This window comes from Arachis ipaensis, chromosome B10, assembly GCF_059453495.1.
Source record: "Arachis ipaensis isolate K30076 ecotype BB chromosome B10, ASM5945349v1, whole genome shotgun sequence".
NCBI classification, from domain to species: Eukaryota; Viridiplantae; Streptophyta; class Magnoliopsida; order Fabales; family Fabaceae; genus Arachis; species Arachis ipaensis.
Genome location: NC_142435.1, coordinates 5,466,160 through 5,482,396, shown reverse-complemented (window position 1 = coordinate 5,482,396; position 16,237 = coordinate 5,466,160). Strand labels below are relative to the sequence as shown.

The window sequence follows — 16,237 nt, the reverse complement described above, 5'->3', positions numbered from 1 at the left end:
ATTAGTGTGTGGTGTGTTATGATTTAGCAGTAAATGCAAGTGTTTAATTTTGATTTGTTTCCAAAGGTATGGCATGATGATAATTTAATTGATGGAGAGTGTGAAAGTGTTTTCCAAAGTTTGGAAGGAGAGATACGAAAAAGTGTTGAAATATAGAAAACGACGCCCCCGAATGAATGAATAACATCACTGCTACTTTTAATACCCATTTCACTCACTTTCTCTCACCTCTTCAAAATTGAAAAAACAATAATTAGAAAAAGAAAAAACAATTCTTTCTTCTTTCCCAGTTTCTACTGCTATGAACACAACATAGCTGCATTCTCTCTCTCTCTCTCTCTAAAACCCTTCTTCCCTGGGCTTTTGGCTTTGGTGATTATTGGTGATTGCAACAGATCAGGTTGAGTTCTCAACTCAAATGGCGTCTGCTTCGTCGGCTTCTTCGTCAACGTCCAAGCTCTGCTTCAATTATGACTGCAAAGAATTCAAGTCCCAACCACCAAAGAGAGGTTGGACACTCCGTTCCGGAGACCTAGCCGAGCTTTGCGATCGATGCGGGTTTCTATTCTCAACCCACTTTGCTTCACTTCTACACTATTCTTTCTTCTTTCAAATTTTTATTCTTTTTTCTTTTCATGCCATAAAAAACACTTTTTTTTTTCTAAAAATATATATATTTGGAGCTTAAGTAGCACTTTTCCATTCTTTTATACGTAAAAATTGGGACTTTGGAGTAAGTTACACGTGGTAGCTGCTATACGAGAATTGGGATTAGCCGAGGTTTCTGGGTTTGGGTATTGCTATGTAATTTTGGATAAAGTTTACTGCTTTTTGGTTTTTTGTTTTTTTGGGTGTATTAAAGGGTGTTTCGTCCAACGTGGGGTGAACATTTCCATTACTTTTGCTGTTTCTGTTGTGAAGTGGGAGTTTATTTTTGAACAGAAGAGACAAAAATATAATGCTTTTGGATTAAACTTCCAGGTCCTCTCTTTGTTTCATCTGGTTATGGACCTCTTTTGTTTCTTAAAATCATGCTGTAAAAGTTTTCAAATTTCATGATGTTTTAAGTGTAGAGACCGTTTGAGTGCTTCGGAAATTATGTGGTGTATATATTATATTCATAGTTGTCTTTGTCAATATCTCAGGCAGTAAGCACTAAAGTTTTGTTTGAGCTAATTTGCTTAGTCTATTTGTTTGATTGCATAGCTATCAATACTGAGCTATAGGCTATAGTTAAGCCAAATGCAACCAACTTCTGTGCGAGTAGATTGTAGTGAGTTTCTTAGTGCTTCTATCTGAGCCAAATGTTTTATATACTAATTTAAAACTTCATGATCCCTTTAATTTCTAGATTATCCCAAACCCCATATTTTCCCCCACAAAAATCTTATACAAGAAGTTGTGATCCAAAGAGTTCACTATTCCTCTTATCTAGTGAATATCATATTCAGAGGGAAATTCTATTGGATAGCTTTAAGACCGGCAATGATCTATGGTGGGGAATGTGGGAAAGGAAAGACCAAGAGCAATAAGTATATCAAACCTGAGAATGCTGGAGTAGATATCAAGGGAAACTAAGATTTAGGGATGGATGTGTCCAAGAGAAAGTTGCAGTGTTGAGTAGCACTTATTGAGGATTGATGACAGAAACTTGGTTAAGGTGATTTGGTCATGTGATAATTAAGTAGCTAAATAGACATTGCATTAACGATTGTTTTTGCTTATTGCTTATGATAGAAAGAAAAAATAAATAAATACTCCTATGTTGGTTATACTTAATAGTGAATTTCTTGATCAAGAATTTAACTGGTCATATTTGAATAGTTGTGCTGATAGCTTGTCATATGTTATGTTTTGATTTTACTATCATATTTGATACATCTATGCCTTTCAGTTTTTAAAATTTGGCTGTTTCTATGATACATAGTTCTGTTTTTGAAGAAGGGAGATTCTGTGAAATCTTTCACTCAAATGCATCTGGTTGGAGGACTTGTGAGACTTGTAGGAAGGTCAGTGAAATCTTTGTTGTAGTCACGTAAACTAATGTTACTATGCTAGTATGCTGCATATATGAATAATTGAACATAGATCCCAAAGGCCAGATTTTATTATTTGGGTTTAGCTGATGATTAAACTTTCTTTGCAGCGGGTTCATTGTGGATGTATTGTTTCAAGTCATGCCTTTATGTTGTTGGATCCTGGAGGAATTGAGTGCCTTGCATGTGCCCGCAAACATATGGTTTTGGTATGTTTCGCTATCAATAATTTGTTCCTCCTCCCCTCCGTTCTTTGTCTTATTATTATTAGTATTATTAGTATTGTGGTATGATGAGTTCATATATCTCATCATCAGACTTCTTTTCAAGTTCAGCATTTTTTGACATGATGGCTCTAAATCTATATTTTGTTATCTGTATCTCAGCCATCTAACTCGCCATGGCAACAATCTTTCTCCCTTCAAAATCGTTTACCAGAAAGAATTAGAGACATGTCTGGAAAAAATTGGAGTCAATTAGCTGGATCAGGTCCTGTTCCATGGAAACAAGCACCGAGTTTGTTCAACTCAGTTTCTTCATCTGACTTACATCCAGATGTGCCATCCCTAGTTGAATTGTCTAATAGCATTGACAAAAGGTATGTCATTGAAAGGTTACCTGCCTCGACCATGGAAAAGAAAAATGACGATTTGTCTGGAATATCTGTTAACTGGAGTGTAAAGCTTGGTACCCGGGAAACGATGTTTATGAATGGTAAAGCATGCTCTATCTTTCTTCAAACATTTTGCTTTTATATTGTCAAGTGTATGGGATGGAAGAGTCTCTTAATAACACAGTGATGGCTACATAACCTATGTTTTTTACAGACCTTGCAGGAATAAGGAATGATGACAAACCAAGTTCAGGTTTAAATATGTGCCAGCAGCCTCCATCTCTGAAGGAAGATTCATCTTCTCAACCATTTGGTATGTCTATACCTTATGCATCTGCAAATGAAAGAAATGGTCAAATTGGAGTGACAGGAAGTCATTCACAACAAATACAAACTCCCCCAGGAAAACATTTCAGTGGCCTTATGCAATTAGCGCTTGACTCATCAAGTGAAGCTCTGGTTCGTAATGGACGGCCTCGGGCAGATGCCCGAGGAAGAAACCAGTTATTGCCACGGTACTGGCCCAGGTGTACTGATCTAGAGCTACAACAAATATCTATAGAGTATCCTTCAAGTCTAATATGATCATTGTGTTAGTTTATCAGTTTTTGTAATGCTCCAGTTTACAATTATGAGAAAGTCATACAGGAAAGTAAATATCTTAACTTTGTGGAAGTTCTAATTCAGTAATCACTCCCTTGTTTCAAAAAACCTTGAGTGCCAGTGATGCTGGGAGAATTGGGCGTTTAGTTCTACCAAAAAAGTGTGCCGAGGTTGGCCTCGAGAATCTTTCTTCAAACTGTTATTTTGAAAGTCTTTTTTGGATTGAATATAAGCCCAGGATACATTCTGTGATGTATATTATAATACTACATTCAATTCAATGAAACAGGCCTACTTCCCACCAATTTCTCAGCCTGAAGGATTGCCACTTAAAATCCTTGATGCAAAAGGCAAGGAATGGATATTTCAATTTCGCTTCTGGCCAAACAATAATAGCAGGATGTATGTTTTAGAGGGTGTCACTCCTTGCATACAGTCAATGCAGTTGCAAGCAGGTGACACAGGTAACACTTCTTCACTCCCTGAAAAATCCTTTTGTTTTACATGCTTAGTTCTTTGCCCCCTTGTTTTATCCCCACCATCTTGCTATATAATTCATTATATATAGGACTTTCTGTGTTTGTGGCTGACCTTCATTGATTTTCTCAGTAACATTTAGTCGATTGGAGCCAGAAGGGAGGTTGGTTATGGGATTTAGAAAGGCTTCAAATGCCACGCCATCTGATCAGGTACTTTCCTTGAACACCTGCATCTTATTATTTTCTCAACTATGCAGTTATAGGTTCATGTGAATTATATTGTTAGAGACTTTGCTTCGTTAGGTATAACTGTTGCTTGATGGTCGTAAAGAAAAGTAAACACATGACACTAATTTGCTAACATTTTAGGAATCAGCATTATTCTCTATTACAGTTTTGTAAAAAATTTTCAATTGTCTGAAATCAGCACAGTTTACCTTGGCTAATCTTCTATTTGTGGACATTTTCCAATAAATATAGTATAATTCATCGGTTTGATAAATAACTTCTGAATTTATTGCATATCTTGTATGTTATGCTTCCTGTAACTTGTATAATTTACTGAAACTTTGGATTTATTAACTGTTGTTTGCATAATTTTCTATTTGCAGGACAATGAAACAAATAAGAATGGAAATGGATTTTCTGCACCTGGTGAAGTTAGTTTTCTATAACTATCTCCATTCTAGCTTATTATGATGGCAGTCATTATTTTTTTTTTTCCCATCACACTTGGTTACATTTTTCATCTATAGGTTGAGTTAGCTGATCCTAGTTCATGGTCTAAAGTTGATAAATCTGGCTACATAGCAAAAGATGCATTGGGGAGCAAATCTTCAATGCCTAGAAAGAGAAAACTCAACATCTTGGGTTCAAAAAGTAAACGTCTAAAAATTGAAAGTGAGGATATGATAGAGCTGAAGATTACGTGGCAAGAAGCTCAAGGCCTGCTCCGTCCCCCTCCTAGCCATGTCCCAAGTATTGTTGTGATTGAAGGTTTTGAATTTGAGGAATATGAGGTACCATTTTTTTTTGCTTTATTTCAGAAATGGTATTGAACTAAGAGTCAAACACATTGTTTGACATTTTAATTTTCTTCTTTACACACTCTAGTTATTTATTCTAGTAGCAATTTGCACGATCAATATGCGTGCCAGATGTTCAGATTCCCAAACTTCCTCTTCCTTGTCCAATTGTAGTCTGTGAACCGAAATAGATTTTTGGCTTAAAATATTGAAGCCGTTAGACTCCAATTGTGGACTTGAATTATAGAGTCTATGTTATTGTTTGTTGTCATCGTGCTGATTCATTCCTCTGAAAGAGATTTGGGAACTACTATGCACTGTGACTGAAAGCTGTTTTGTTGGCAATGCTTTTACAGGATGCTCCGGTGCTTGGAAAGCCTACAATTTTCACAGATGATAATACGGGGTAAATAACTTTCCTTAATTAGATATATTGGTCAATCTTTTACATGTCTTTTTCTTGATAATTATATACTTACTGAATGTTGATACTTGATACATAATAGAAAAATCCACATCATATTTTTGATAATGTGGTATGTTTATGTTCTGTTTTGTTGCACATGCCTTATTTGATATTTGTATCATTTAGTTTGGGTGATTTTGTTTTAATCTCTAACCATGTAAATTAATTGCTGGTAATGAACTTCATTTTTGGCAGTGAAAAAGTCCAGTGGGCTCAGTGCGAAGATTGTCTCAAATGGCGTAAATTGCCAGCAAGTGCACTTCTTCAATCAAAATGGACATGTTCAGATAATTCATGGGACCCAGAAAGGTACAATAGTGATCCATTCTCCTATTACTTCTGCTATCTTTATTCTTTCTAGATTGAACAAGAATGCATTTCATTAAGATCATTTTTTGCATATTTTTTATTTGTTGAATCCATGGTGCTAGATCTTCATGTTCGGCTGCTCAAGAGATGACAACAGAAGAGATTGAGAATTTGCTTCCACCTTGTAATTCAGGTTTGAATTGTTTGCATGCTTCACTTGAATCGTAAACATAGTGTAGTTATGATGTAATCTCAACTAATCTGAAAACGAGTGTGTTGTTGTATGCATTTGTATTGCAGCTGCTTCTAAGAAAATGAAGGCTACTAAGCAGGAATCTGATAATGCTGAAGCTTTGGAGGGACTTGACACACTCGCAAATTTAGCTATTTTGGGAGAGGGTGAGTCACTCCCTACGTCTGCCCAGGCCACGACTAAACACCCGCGTCATAGGCCGGGCTGCTCATGTATTGTTTGCATTCAACCTCCCAGTGGAAAGGGCCCCAAACATAAGCAGTCATGCACATGTAATGTCTGCTTAACGGTGAAGCGTCGATTCCGGACTCTAATGTTACGACGTGAAAAGAAACAATTTGAGAAGGAAGCAGAGACTACACGTAAAAAACAAAAGCAACCGCATTCTCAACCATTACATTCTTCTGAAATTTTTTTTGACGATGATTCCTTGCCTTGTAGTAACCCTGTCGATAGTAGTAGCCCAAATCAAAACAAGGAAGGTAATGAGGTTTCTGACGAAGATCCAAACCAGGTAAAATCATCTACCTCACCTTTTAAAGGCCAAATCGACCTGAATATCCAGCCAGAGCGTGAAGAAGAGTCATCTCCCGGTTCAGATTCCGGTGGCATGATGAAATCGCTCCACAATGCTGTCGAGAGGTGTACGAAACCGACATTGAACAGCGGTATTGGAGATACATCTGGAAGTCAGTCACGTCAGGTTGCGGATGGAGCCGGGGAAGATAAACTTAGCAATGGTGTAGCTCTCGGCAGTAGTAGTCATGGTAGCAAGGAACATGCACAAGCTTTGCCTATGAATATGTGAAAATTATAGTGTACATTTATCACTTCGGCTTAATGCTTGTTCAGGTGTACATAACGAGGGGTAGGAAAAAAGGGCAATTTGATGAACAACTATTTTGATAATATAGACGGAAAACATCATCATAGGCATAGCAGTTTATTTAGTGAAATGCTGATTGGGGTTTGGGTTGAAGCTATTTAGTTTCTTGAAAGCTCACCAATTCCACCTTATTCAACAACAATGCAAAAAATGTAACTAACCCTAATTTGTTCTACCGATTTATTATTAGCCTGAAAGATGTTTCTGGTAGAAATTTAAGCAAACAACATCTGTGAATAAATATATCAGATCAAATTTTTTATACTAATGATTTCTTTTAAGTAACCCCGATAATAAGAAGAAAAGATATGAATAGAATGAAGAAATATCTATTGGATTCTGACTTCAATTTTAGAGAGTAAAAACAAGAAGCATAGGTTTTGACGGTTTCAGAAGTTTGGACTATTAAATAGTTCAGTAATAAAATATCTTTTTTTTTAAAAATTTTAATAATTGTTAAATAATTTTTATTTAATTTTAATTATAATTTATTTTTTATATATTATTTAATTATTAAATTTATTTTTATTTTATAAATTATTATTTTATTATTCATCTATCATCTTTATTAACCATTAAAAACAAAAACAACAATGAAATAAAGCTTTTATTAAATGATTTTCATAAATATTTTGACAATCTGAAAACGCTAATAAAATAATGTTTCTTGATAATTCAATCAATTGCACGTACAAAACAATATTGAATATGGCACGGCAACATGAGTTTTCTCAAAATTCAATTTATTGTAACTGTTATACAATCGATTGAATTTCGCAAAATTACAAGGGTATTTTCTTACTAATGAGTTATAGCTCAAATGGCATAGTTTCTCCATACTCACTTAAGAGGTTAACAAGGGTATTTTCTTATTCAATCGATTGAATTTTGTAAGTGATTAAGGGTATTTTCGTATACAATTAATTGGTATGATACCATATATATATATTAGTTTAAAAAAAATCATATTTTTACGATGAAGTAATGTCATTTTCATTTATTCTTTCAACAACTTTACTTAAAATGTTTTTTTAATTTTCTACCATTTTTTTAGAGTAACGTGTTTTGCATTGATTAACTCTTAGGAATTCTAATTTCCTACCATTCTTTAGAGTAATGTGTTTTGCATTGATTAACCCTTGGAATAGAATTTTCTGGAAAATTGGATATTGAAGAGATGGATAGACCAAAAACAAAAATTAGATATCTAGAAGATGGATAAATGATAAACAAAAATGATAAACAAATTGATAATCAAGGAGATTGGATAATTGAAAAACAAATTGACAATAGATTATTATTTATCAATTATTAATATTAGTATTGAAAAAGATAAGATTATAATATCTAAATAAAAATAAAAACTTAAAAAATTAAAGATAAAATTTTAAAGATAAGATAAATGAATAATAAAATAATAATTTATAAAAAGTGGCGGAAAAGTTATAACGGCTTAATATACATTGCAGTTCTCAATCAATTGATTATGTTACCACACCAATTGATTAAATACGAAAATACCATTAATCGCGTACAAAATTTAATCGTGATACCAGTCAATCGATTAAATAAGAAAAAAAACTTATATTTTATAATGCAATTGAATCGATTGTATTACATCTCTAATCCATTGAATTTTGAATCAATTGAATTACAAGAAATACAATTTGTCTGGCGTTTACAAATGTAACGGATCAAAGATAAAAAAAATTAGTTGATTTGTATTGTCAAAATATTTATAAAAATCACGATTAATAAAAGATCTATTTTGTTGTTTTTGTTTCTAATTATTAATAAATATAATAGATGAATAATAAAATAATAATTTATAAAACAAATAATAAATTTAATAATTAAATAATATATAAAAAATTAAATTATAATTAAAATTAAATAAAGACTATTTAATAATTATTAAAATATAAAAAAAATATGTTTTGTTCGAATCCTATGCCAAAACAGCATGCCACATGTTAATATAAGAATAACGTTTGGTATATCCTATTCCAAATTAGAATCACCGTAATATGGTTGGTCCTTGCCCACTACATTTGACATTTCCAAGCACCAAAAAATTAATGAAACGAGCTGCTCTTTAAAATTATCATGGCTGACTTTTCAAATTATCATGGTTTAATACTTGGAAAACAAAAACAGAAAACCAGAAACAAAATACACAACATAGAGACATCATGATAAGGACATATAATGATGGGTATCATGGACATAACTTCATCAAGAGAAGTTATTGCAGTTTTTCTTCTGATTTGGAGTGTCATACAACCTACAAGATACACAATTCAGGTTCAAGTCTTCGTTGCCGGTCTAACCAAGCCCAAACCAGAACCACTTCCCAAATGCTTGAAGTCTGTGGCCTCAAGATGATCCCCATGACCAGCAAATCCAGTACCCCCTTTCTCCAAGTTGACCAAATTTCTCTCTTTACATGGTTTGTTGCAAATAAGACAGACCTTATCAACGGCCATGAATCTATCAGCACATTTCTTGCAAAATACATGCCCACATGAACTAAGGGCCACAAGTGACATTGTGTTGGTGAGAGTAACTTTGCAGCTAGGACAAAGGTAGGTCCTATCAAGAACTTTGGGCTTTTTCTGCTCACTAGTATCTTCAGTGAAGTGGACAGGGAAAAGTGTCTTTAACCTCAGTTTCTCCCTGCCTTCTGGACAGATAGTACTGGTATCAGGCGCATCTACTTTAACAGCAGCTTCTGGCGTAGCAGAAGGCAGCCAAAACGCCTTCATTGTCCGCAGGGCTTCCTCCTCATAGGATGTGACCTTCACACTGTTTGCTCCATGGAAACCATTCTTATCACGGCTGTAATTTCTATCACTGTATTGTGGTACAGCACCATGATTTTGCTGATCAAACGCATCGAGCTCTTTAGCCTTTTGTAACATCAATTTCTCCTCCTCTTCTTCTTTTTCTTGCTTCTGCTGAGCAGCATGGGCTGCAAGCTTTCTGTTTTATTGTAAATATCATGAGCACATCACTGCATAACAACATGTGATGGTATTCATACCACAGGAAAAAACATAACATAAACGAATAAACCAATGCAAGATATCATTGAAAGTTTTAGGCAATCAATGGAATTTGTCTAGCATAAGAACACATGGTTTAACATGATAACTCGTGCAACATCCAATACAAGTTAAGGCCCTGAAAGGACTAGAGGAAAGCAATTGTGAAAATGATCTAAACATTATAAATTTATATCAACATGATGACAAAAGGAAAGCTCAATTTAAACCAGAGAGAAAAAAAAAAGCAAAGCATGTCGAAAGCTGGTGATAGTGGTCAAAGTGAAACCACAAATAAAACTTAAACTTCAGTCATCAAATAGCATACAAGCATCAAGCATGTTGAAAGTTCAATAAGCACATGCAAAGGTATAATACAAGACACTGTACTTAATGATTGGAGGCTATTGTCATCATCGGCCAACCTTCTCATGCCTAATCAAATTACAAACTCATAAAAGTAGTATTGTTCGCATTTCTCAAAATTTCAACCAATGCATCTCAAATCTCAGACAGAAAGCCACAAGAGAACAAAACCTTCAATCAGCACCTTGCATAAATGCCATCAACATATAAGAAACAAAGACGACCGATACTCATGAATGAGACCAGCCTCCTAAGCTGACATAAGCTACCCGTTGCAATAGATCTAAAAGCCTAACTTAACTCCACAAAAAAAATTTTCACTAATCCAATTCCAACTCTTTACTCCTAACAAAATGAACAGGTCAATGCAGTTCACTAAATAACCCTTTATTCCCAATTTCTTTCACATCCTGAAACACTGCATACAGTGCAGTAAAGTTATACAAATATACACAAACAATAATAAATCGCTGCAAAACACCAAATTGTCTAATCAGTCATAAGCATGCCTTCTAAATTCTATCATGCATGAACTTATCAGCAAAATATCCTATGATCTGCCATTCCAACTACAGAATTTCAAAGACAATTACCCTTAATCAAAACACAAAACAGCATTGCATCACAAGCATGGGTTTAAGAAGGATCCAGCCCCACCACTTGAATAAGAATCCAACAAATCAGAAACTTATTTTCCGTCAGAATAAGAAGTGAAAAAAAAAAACGAAAATTAAAAAAGAAAGTGGTTGAAAATGGAGACCTTTGAATGTCTTTCTTCTGAGCCAACAAGCACTCGAGAATGCACTCTTTACAAAAGACATGACCTTTGTGGCAGCTCATGGGGTCAATAAAGGGCTTCAAGCAGAGGCAGCAAGCATCGAAGGGCTTGATGGAATCCTTGCCCAGCCTCTCCTTCTGGGTCCCATACCCTAGCTTCCGCTTCTCGTCGTACGTGAAGAACGCGAGGTCGTTGTTGTTCTTCGAATGCCTCTGAGGCATCTCTTTTTCCTCTTCCGCTAATCACAATCGTAAATTTCAGGCTCACCTGCGTCGATTCTAGCTATGGGGTTTTACAATTTGGGATTTCAATCTTCGCTCGATTCAATTGGACTTCGATATCTATTGACTTCTCAGGTCGGTAGCTTGCAGAAAGAAAAGAGTCTCTCTACAATGGGCCCAAAGGGCCTCTTTTATTGGGCCAATAGGTTTTCGTAGGCCTATTTTATGGGCTTTCTAAACTACACTCTTTTTGTCAATATTATTTTCACTACTTTTCCTTTTTTTTATTGTTAGTCCAAAATTGACTATTTTTATTATTTATTTATTCATTCTAATTAACTTAACTTTTAAGAATTATGTACATAAATTGAGAGACGTAATAAAATTGTGAAAGATTAGAAAAATAAAAGAATTGTGAAAGAAAAAGATGAAAAAATTTTATTGATTGTTGATTGATTGAATTGTAAACTATGAAGGTAAAACTAAGTATATATAGAGTATTGGCCTATGAAAGATAAAAATAGATAAAGATAAGATAAAGATAAAGATAACTAATATAAAATAAAGATTAAATTATAATTTAATTTGTGTATCCTGTTTGACTGAATTTGTGAGTCGTGAGACATCTTTATTATTGTCATGAGCTAAGGTGGAAGAGTGATTTAATAAGTTTCACTTAATAATCATTGATTCAAAGATAAAGATAAAGATAAGATAGAGATAAAGATAAAGATAACTAATATAAAATAAAAATTAAATTATAATTTAATTTGTGTATTCTGTTGGACTGAATTTGTAGGTCGTGAAACATCTTTATTATTGTCATGAACTAAGGTGAAAGAGTGATTTAATAAGTTTCACTTAATAATCATTGATGCTGAAATGCTGGTAGAAATAAACTATTTTGCAAAAAGGTTGTAGGTGATTGTTAGATTCTGCCAACTATCGTGTAATATACAATTATACATGCATGACATATTTCAATTTATTTTTTCATTTATATTTTAATAATTTATTTTATATGTATTAAAACAAACAACACATAGATATTAAAATATAATATAATATTAAAAATAATTTAAATAACACATATTTATATGGAACTATATAGTAACTAATTTTATGATTAATTTTTTATGTGTGCATAATATTTTTTTATTATTGAGTCTTTCATTGTTCATATGAATATAGTTAATCAAAAAATAAAAATATTATTTGTACACTAAAATCAATTATTGAAATCAATTAGTATATATATATATAGGAATAAAACACACAATTTTCTACTTGCAAAAATTAGAGAAGCAACAATAATATTTAATTTTAATTATAATTTATTTTTTATATATTATTTAATTATTAAATTTATTTTTTATTTTATAAATTATTATTTTATTATTCATCTATCATATTTATTAACCATTAAAAACAAAAATAACAATAAAATAGATCTTTTATTAAATGGTGATCTTCATAAATATTTTGACAATCTGAATTAACGAGTTTTTTTTTCTTGATTCTGTAAACGCTAGTAAAATTATTTTCTTGATAATTCAATCGATTGCACGTAAAATCGTGTTTTCTCAAAATTCAATTTATTGTAATTGTTATACTAGGGGTGCACAGACCCGGCCCGGCCCGAAGGCCCGGCCCGGTCCCGAACACTTTTGGGGCTAATTTGGTGTGATTTCATCGGGTTTAGAGTCGGGTAAGGGTCTCAAAAATAGACCCGGTCATTATTTCGGGTCGGGTCCGGGCCATAGCTCGGGTCACCCGAAGTTGGCCCGGTGACCCGGTCATCATACACAATTAATATTTTGTGTTATTAGTGATAGATCATGACTATTCTTATGTGGAATTTAAGTATTGTAAATCTTAATATTTTGTGTTATTAGTCATTATAAAACTATAAGTTAATGTTTTATGTTTAGAATGCATAAGACTTTAGACTAATGCATAATATTGTGTTATTTGTATTGATTTAAATATTTGGTATTATTAGACAATATTAGTATTGATTGTGGTTATACTTTAGTATTGATTGTGATTATGCTTTAATTTTGAAGAATGGTTGGTTTTTGTTATATTTTTCTAAATGAATTTTACCATGTTAAATAATGGTTGGAGTCTTGAAAATTTGGATATTTTTACATGCTAGCTTACAAGAAAGTATCAACGTAATGTAATGTTAACGGCCCGGTTTTCACCCGGTTTTTACCCGGTATAATTGTGGCCCGAAAGTGTATTGGTTTCATCGGGTCTAGGGCCGAGTTCGGGTCTAATAAATAGACCCGATATATATTTCGGGCCGGGTCTGGGTCACATCAAACCCGGCTTCACCCGACCCATGTGCACCCCTATGTTATACAATAGATTGAATTTAGCAAAATTATAAGGGTATTTTCTTGCCAATGAGTTATAGCTCAAATGGCATAATCTCCCCATACTCACTTAAGAGATTAATAAAAATATTTTCTTATTCAATCCATTGAATTTTGAATCGATTAAATTACAAGAAATATAGTTTTTCTGGCGTTTACAATCTAACGAATCGAAGGCAAAAAAAATTGATTAATGTGCATTGCCAGAATATTTATGAACGTCACCATTAATGAAAGATCTATTTTGTTGTTGTTTTGTTTTTAATTGTTAATAAATATAATGAATGAATAATAAAATAATAATTTATAAAATAAATAATAAATTTAATAATTAAATAATATATAAAAAATTAAATTATAGTTAAAATTAAATAAAAACTATTTAATAATTATTAAAAATTAAAAAAATATATGTTTTGTTATCGAATCCTATGCCAAAACAGCATGCCACATGTTAATATAAGAGTAACGTTTGGTATATCCTACTTCCAAATTAGAATCAACGTAATATGGTTGGTCCTTGTTTTGCATTAACCATGCACCTCTAATTCAAAAAACTATTCACCTTGCAGCCTTCTGTTGCTAATTCCCTCAACATTAGTAAAATTGATCAAATCCAGAGCACATAAATCAAGACAGCCATGCTCTTATGAGCCTTTTGTTACTTCATTGGGAAGAATGGAATAAAAGAAAAGTGTTTATTTGTGATTGTTGATCAAATCAAAGTTGCAAAAATGAATGACCTGTTTTCAGGTTCCTTCAGAAAATATAGCAGTGACCTGAAGGAGGAAAGGCAGCTTGATGATGTGGAGGCTGGAAGGGAAAGCCTAAATCTGGAGAAATTCTTTGAAGAAGTGGAGGGTGTAAAAGATGAGATGAAAGTGGTTGAGAGCCTCTGCAGAAAATTGCAAGAAGCCAATGAAGAAAGCAAAACCATTCATGATGCCAAAACCGTTAAGGATCTTCGAGCTCGGATGGACAAAGATGTTGTGCAGGTCCTCAAGCATGTTAAGATCATCAAAACCAAGCTTGAATCTCTACAGCGTTCCAACGCAGCGAATCAAAACGTTCCTGGCTGTGGTCCTGGTTCTTCTGCAGACAGAACCAGGACTTCAGTGGTTAGTGGATTAGGGAAGAAGCTAAAGGACATGATGGACGATTTTCAAGGCTTGAGAGCAAGGATGCAACATGAGTACAAGGAAACCATTGAGCGCAGGTACTTCACAATCACAGGGGAGAAGGCAGATGAAGAGACCATAGAGAATTTGATATCAAGTGGAGAGAGTGAAAATTTGGTACAGAAAGCGATTCGAGAACAAGGTAGGGGTCAGATAATGGACACCATATCAGAAATTCAAGAAAGGCATGATGCTGTAAAGGAAATTGAGAAGAATTTGATAGAGTTGCATCAGGTGTTCTTGGACATGGCAGCTTTGGTAGAGTCTCAGGGGGAACAGCTTAATAACATAGAGAGTCATGTAGCCCATGCAAGCTCATTCGTTACTCGCGGTGTTTCTCAGCTTCAAGAAGCTAGAGATTATCAAACCAACTCTAGGAAGTGGTATTGCTATGCCATCATTCTTGCTATTCTCCTCATCCTTTTACTCTTGGCTCCTCTCTTGTTAAATCTTTTACCACATTTCAGAAGAAGGTGAAGGACCAGATCATCATCATCATCATGGCCATTAAGAACACATGCATGCATGCATCTCATGCACAAGTATTCTCATGTTCTTCATGGAAAGATTGCACTTAGAAATCAACTTGGAAAATCCCTATAGGGCACGCTCTGGATTTTCTTCCAAGGGCATATCAAATCTCAAACATGTGCACCAGCCCTTTTAATGTTCTGTGCCACTACCAACATGTCTCATGTTTCACAAAAAGACTTGGTCTTTGGAGGGCCAGCAATATTGATTTAATTGGATGGATTTTCTTGGCAGCCCAATTATATGTTTTTTTTCTCTCCATAGAACAACAAATTTATCATTTCTCCGGCAGAGAACCAAGGATTAGTCTGAGCTAGTAATAGAAAAAAAGGAAAAACAGTAACTTTTGTAGCAATTCAGTTATTACTCATTAGCCTGGCTTGTAGGACAGTACTCCTATCACTATAATTATGAAGAGCAAGATCCACTCCACTTTATTTACATAGTCTTATTGTTTTTCTCCCAAACATAAAGGCTCATCATTGCATAACCCATACCTTAGAGGATCTTGTGATTTGCACAAGTCATCCACATTATGAAATTATTAGCTTCAACTTTCAATATATGTTTCCTATTAGAAATTAGTTCAGAGTAAGATTTCACCCTAGTACTAGTAATAGTATAATAATGCCAAGAAAAGAAAATGAGAATAATTATAAGCACTAGTAATCTAGTATAAAGTAAGATTGGTCAAGAAGTACAAGGGAATTTAAACCGAAGAAATACACATGTAGCAAAGAGTAGTAGTTTAAACTTTAAAATTTTAAATTACTTCCCCAAATTTTAAGGTTTAGGATAAAATTATCTATTCAATATTTATTGAATCAAGTTAATCTCTAATTCATTTTATATCTTTATTTTATTTAACCTCTGTTAATTTAGACTGTTAAATTTCCCATAAGACAAAAATGTTCCGGAGACTAAAGTGATATAGTTTAGCACACCTATATGTTCAATAAAAATTTTAGAGAACAATTTGGCTTATAAAAATTAAAAGACTATTTTGTAAGTATTTACTCCAAGGAAAAGGGAACCTCTTCCATACTGAAAAATTAAAAAGCTTCAATG

The 16,237-nt window shown here is 33.6% G+C and overlaps 2 protein-coding genes and 1 pseudogene across 3 annotated transcripts; 2 read left to right on the top strand and 1 right to left on the bottom strand.

Annotated features, from left to right (window-relative positions):
- The first annotated feature begins 115 nt into the window (after positions 1-115).
- On the top strand, positions 116-6,884 carry LOC107623096 (B3 domain-containing protein Os07g0563300). 2 transcript variants are annotated; one of them, XM_016325243.3, is made up of 14 exons: positions 116-558; positions 1,928-2,009; positions 2,147-2,245; positions 2,423-2,750; positions 2,864-3,212; positions 3,326-3,422; positions 3,542-3,716; positions 3,862-3,941; positions 4,343-4,390; positions 4,487-4,750; positions 5,113-5,162; positions 5,418-5,531; positions 5,654-5,724; positions 5,832-6,884. In XM_016325243.3, the coding sequence occupies exons 1-14, from the start codon at positions 419-421 to the stop codon at positions 6,590-6,592; spliced, it is 2,658 nt and encodes an 885-aa protein (XP_016180729.1). In that variant the 5' UTR covers positions 116-418; the 3' UTR covers positions 6,593-6,884. The 2 variants fall into 2 exon arrangements, with proteins under 2 accessions (XP_016180729.1, XP_088360323.1); XM_088504197.1 differs by having other exon boundaries at positions 227-1,660.
- A 1,861-nt stretch (positions 6,885-8,745) lies between these two features.
- Positions 8,746-11,221, bottom strand: LOC107623781 (E3 ubiquitin-protein ligase CSU1). Its single transcript, XM_016326151.3, has 2 exons — positions 10,841-11,221; positions 8,746-9,652 (listed from the first exon to the last, which is right to left on the bottom strand). The coding sequence occupies exons 1-2, from the start codon at positions 11,077-11,079 to the stop codon at positions 8,977-8,979; spliced, it is 915 nt and encodes a 304-aa protein (XP_016181637.1). The 5' UTR covers positions 11,080-11,221; the 3' UTR covers positions 8,746-8,976.
- A 2,973-nt stretch (positions 11,222-14,194) lies between these two features.
- On the top strand, positions 14,195-15,115 carry LOC107619988 (syntaxin-125 pseudogene; annotated as a pseudogene).
- The last annotated feature ends 1,122 nt before the right edge of the window (positions 15,116-16,237 follow it).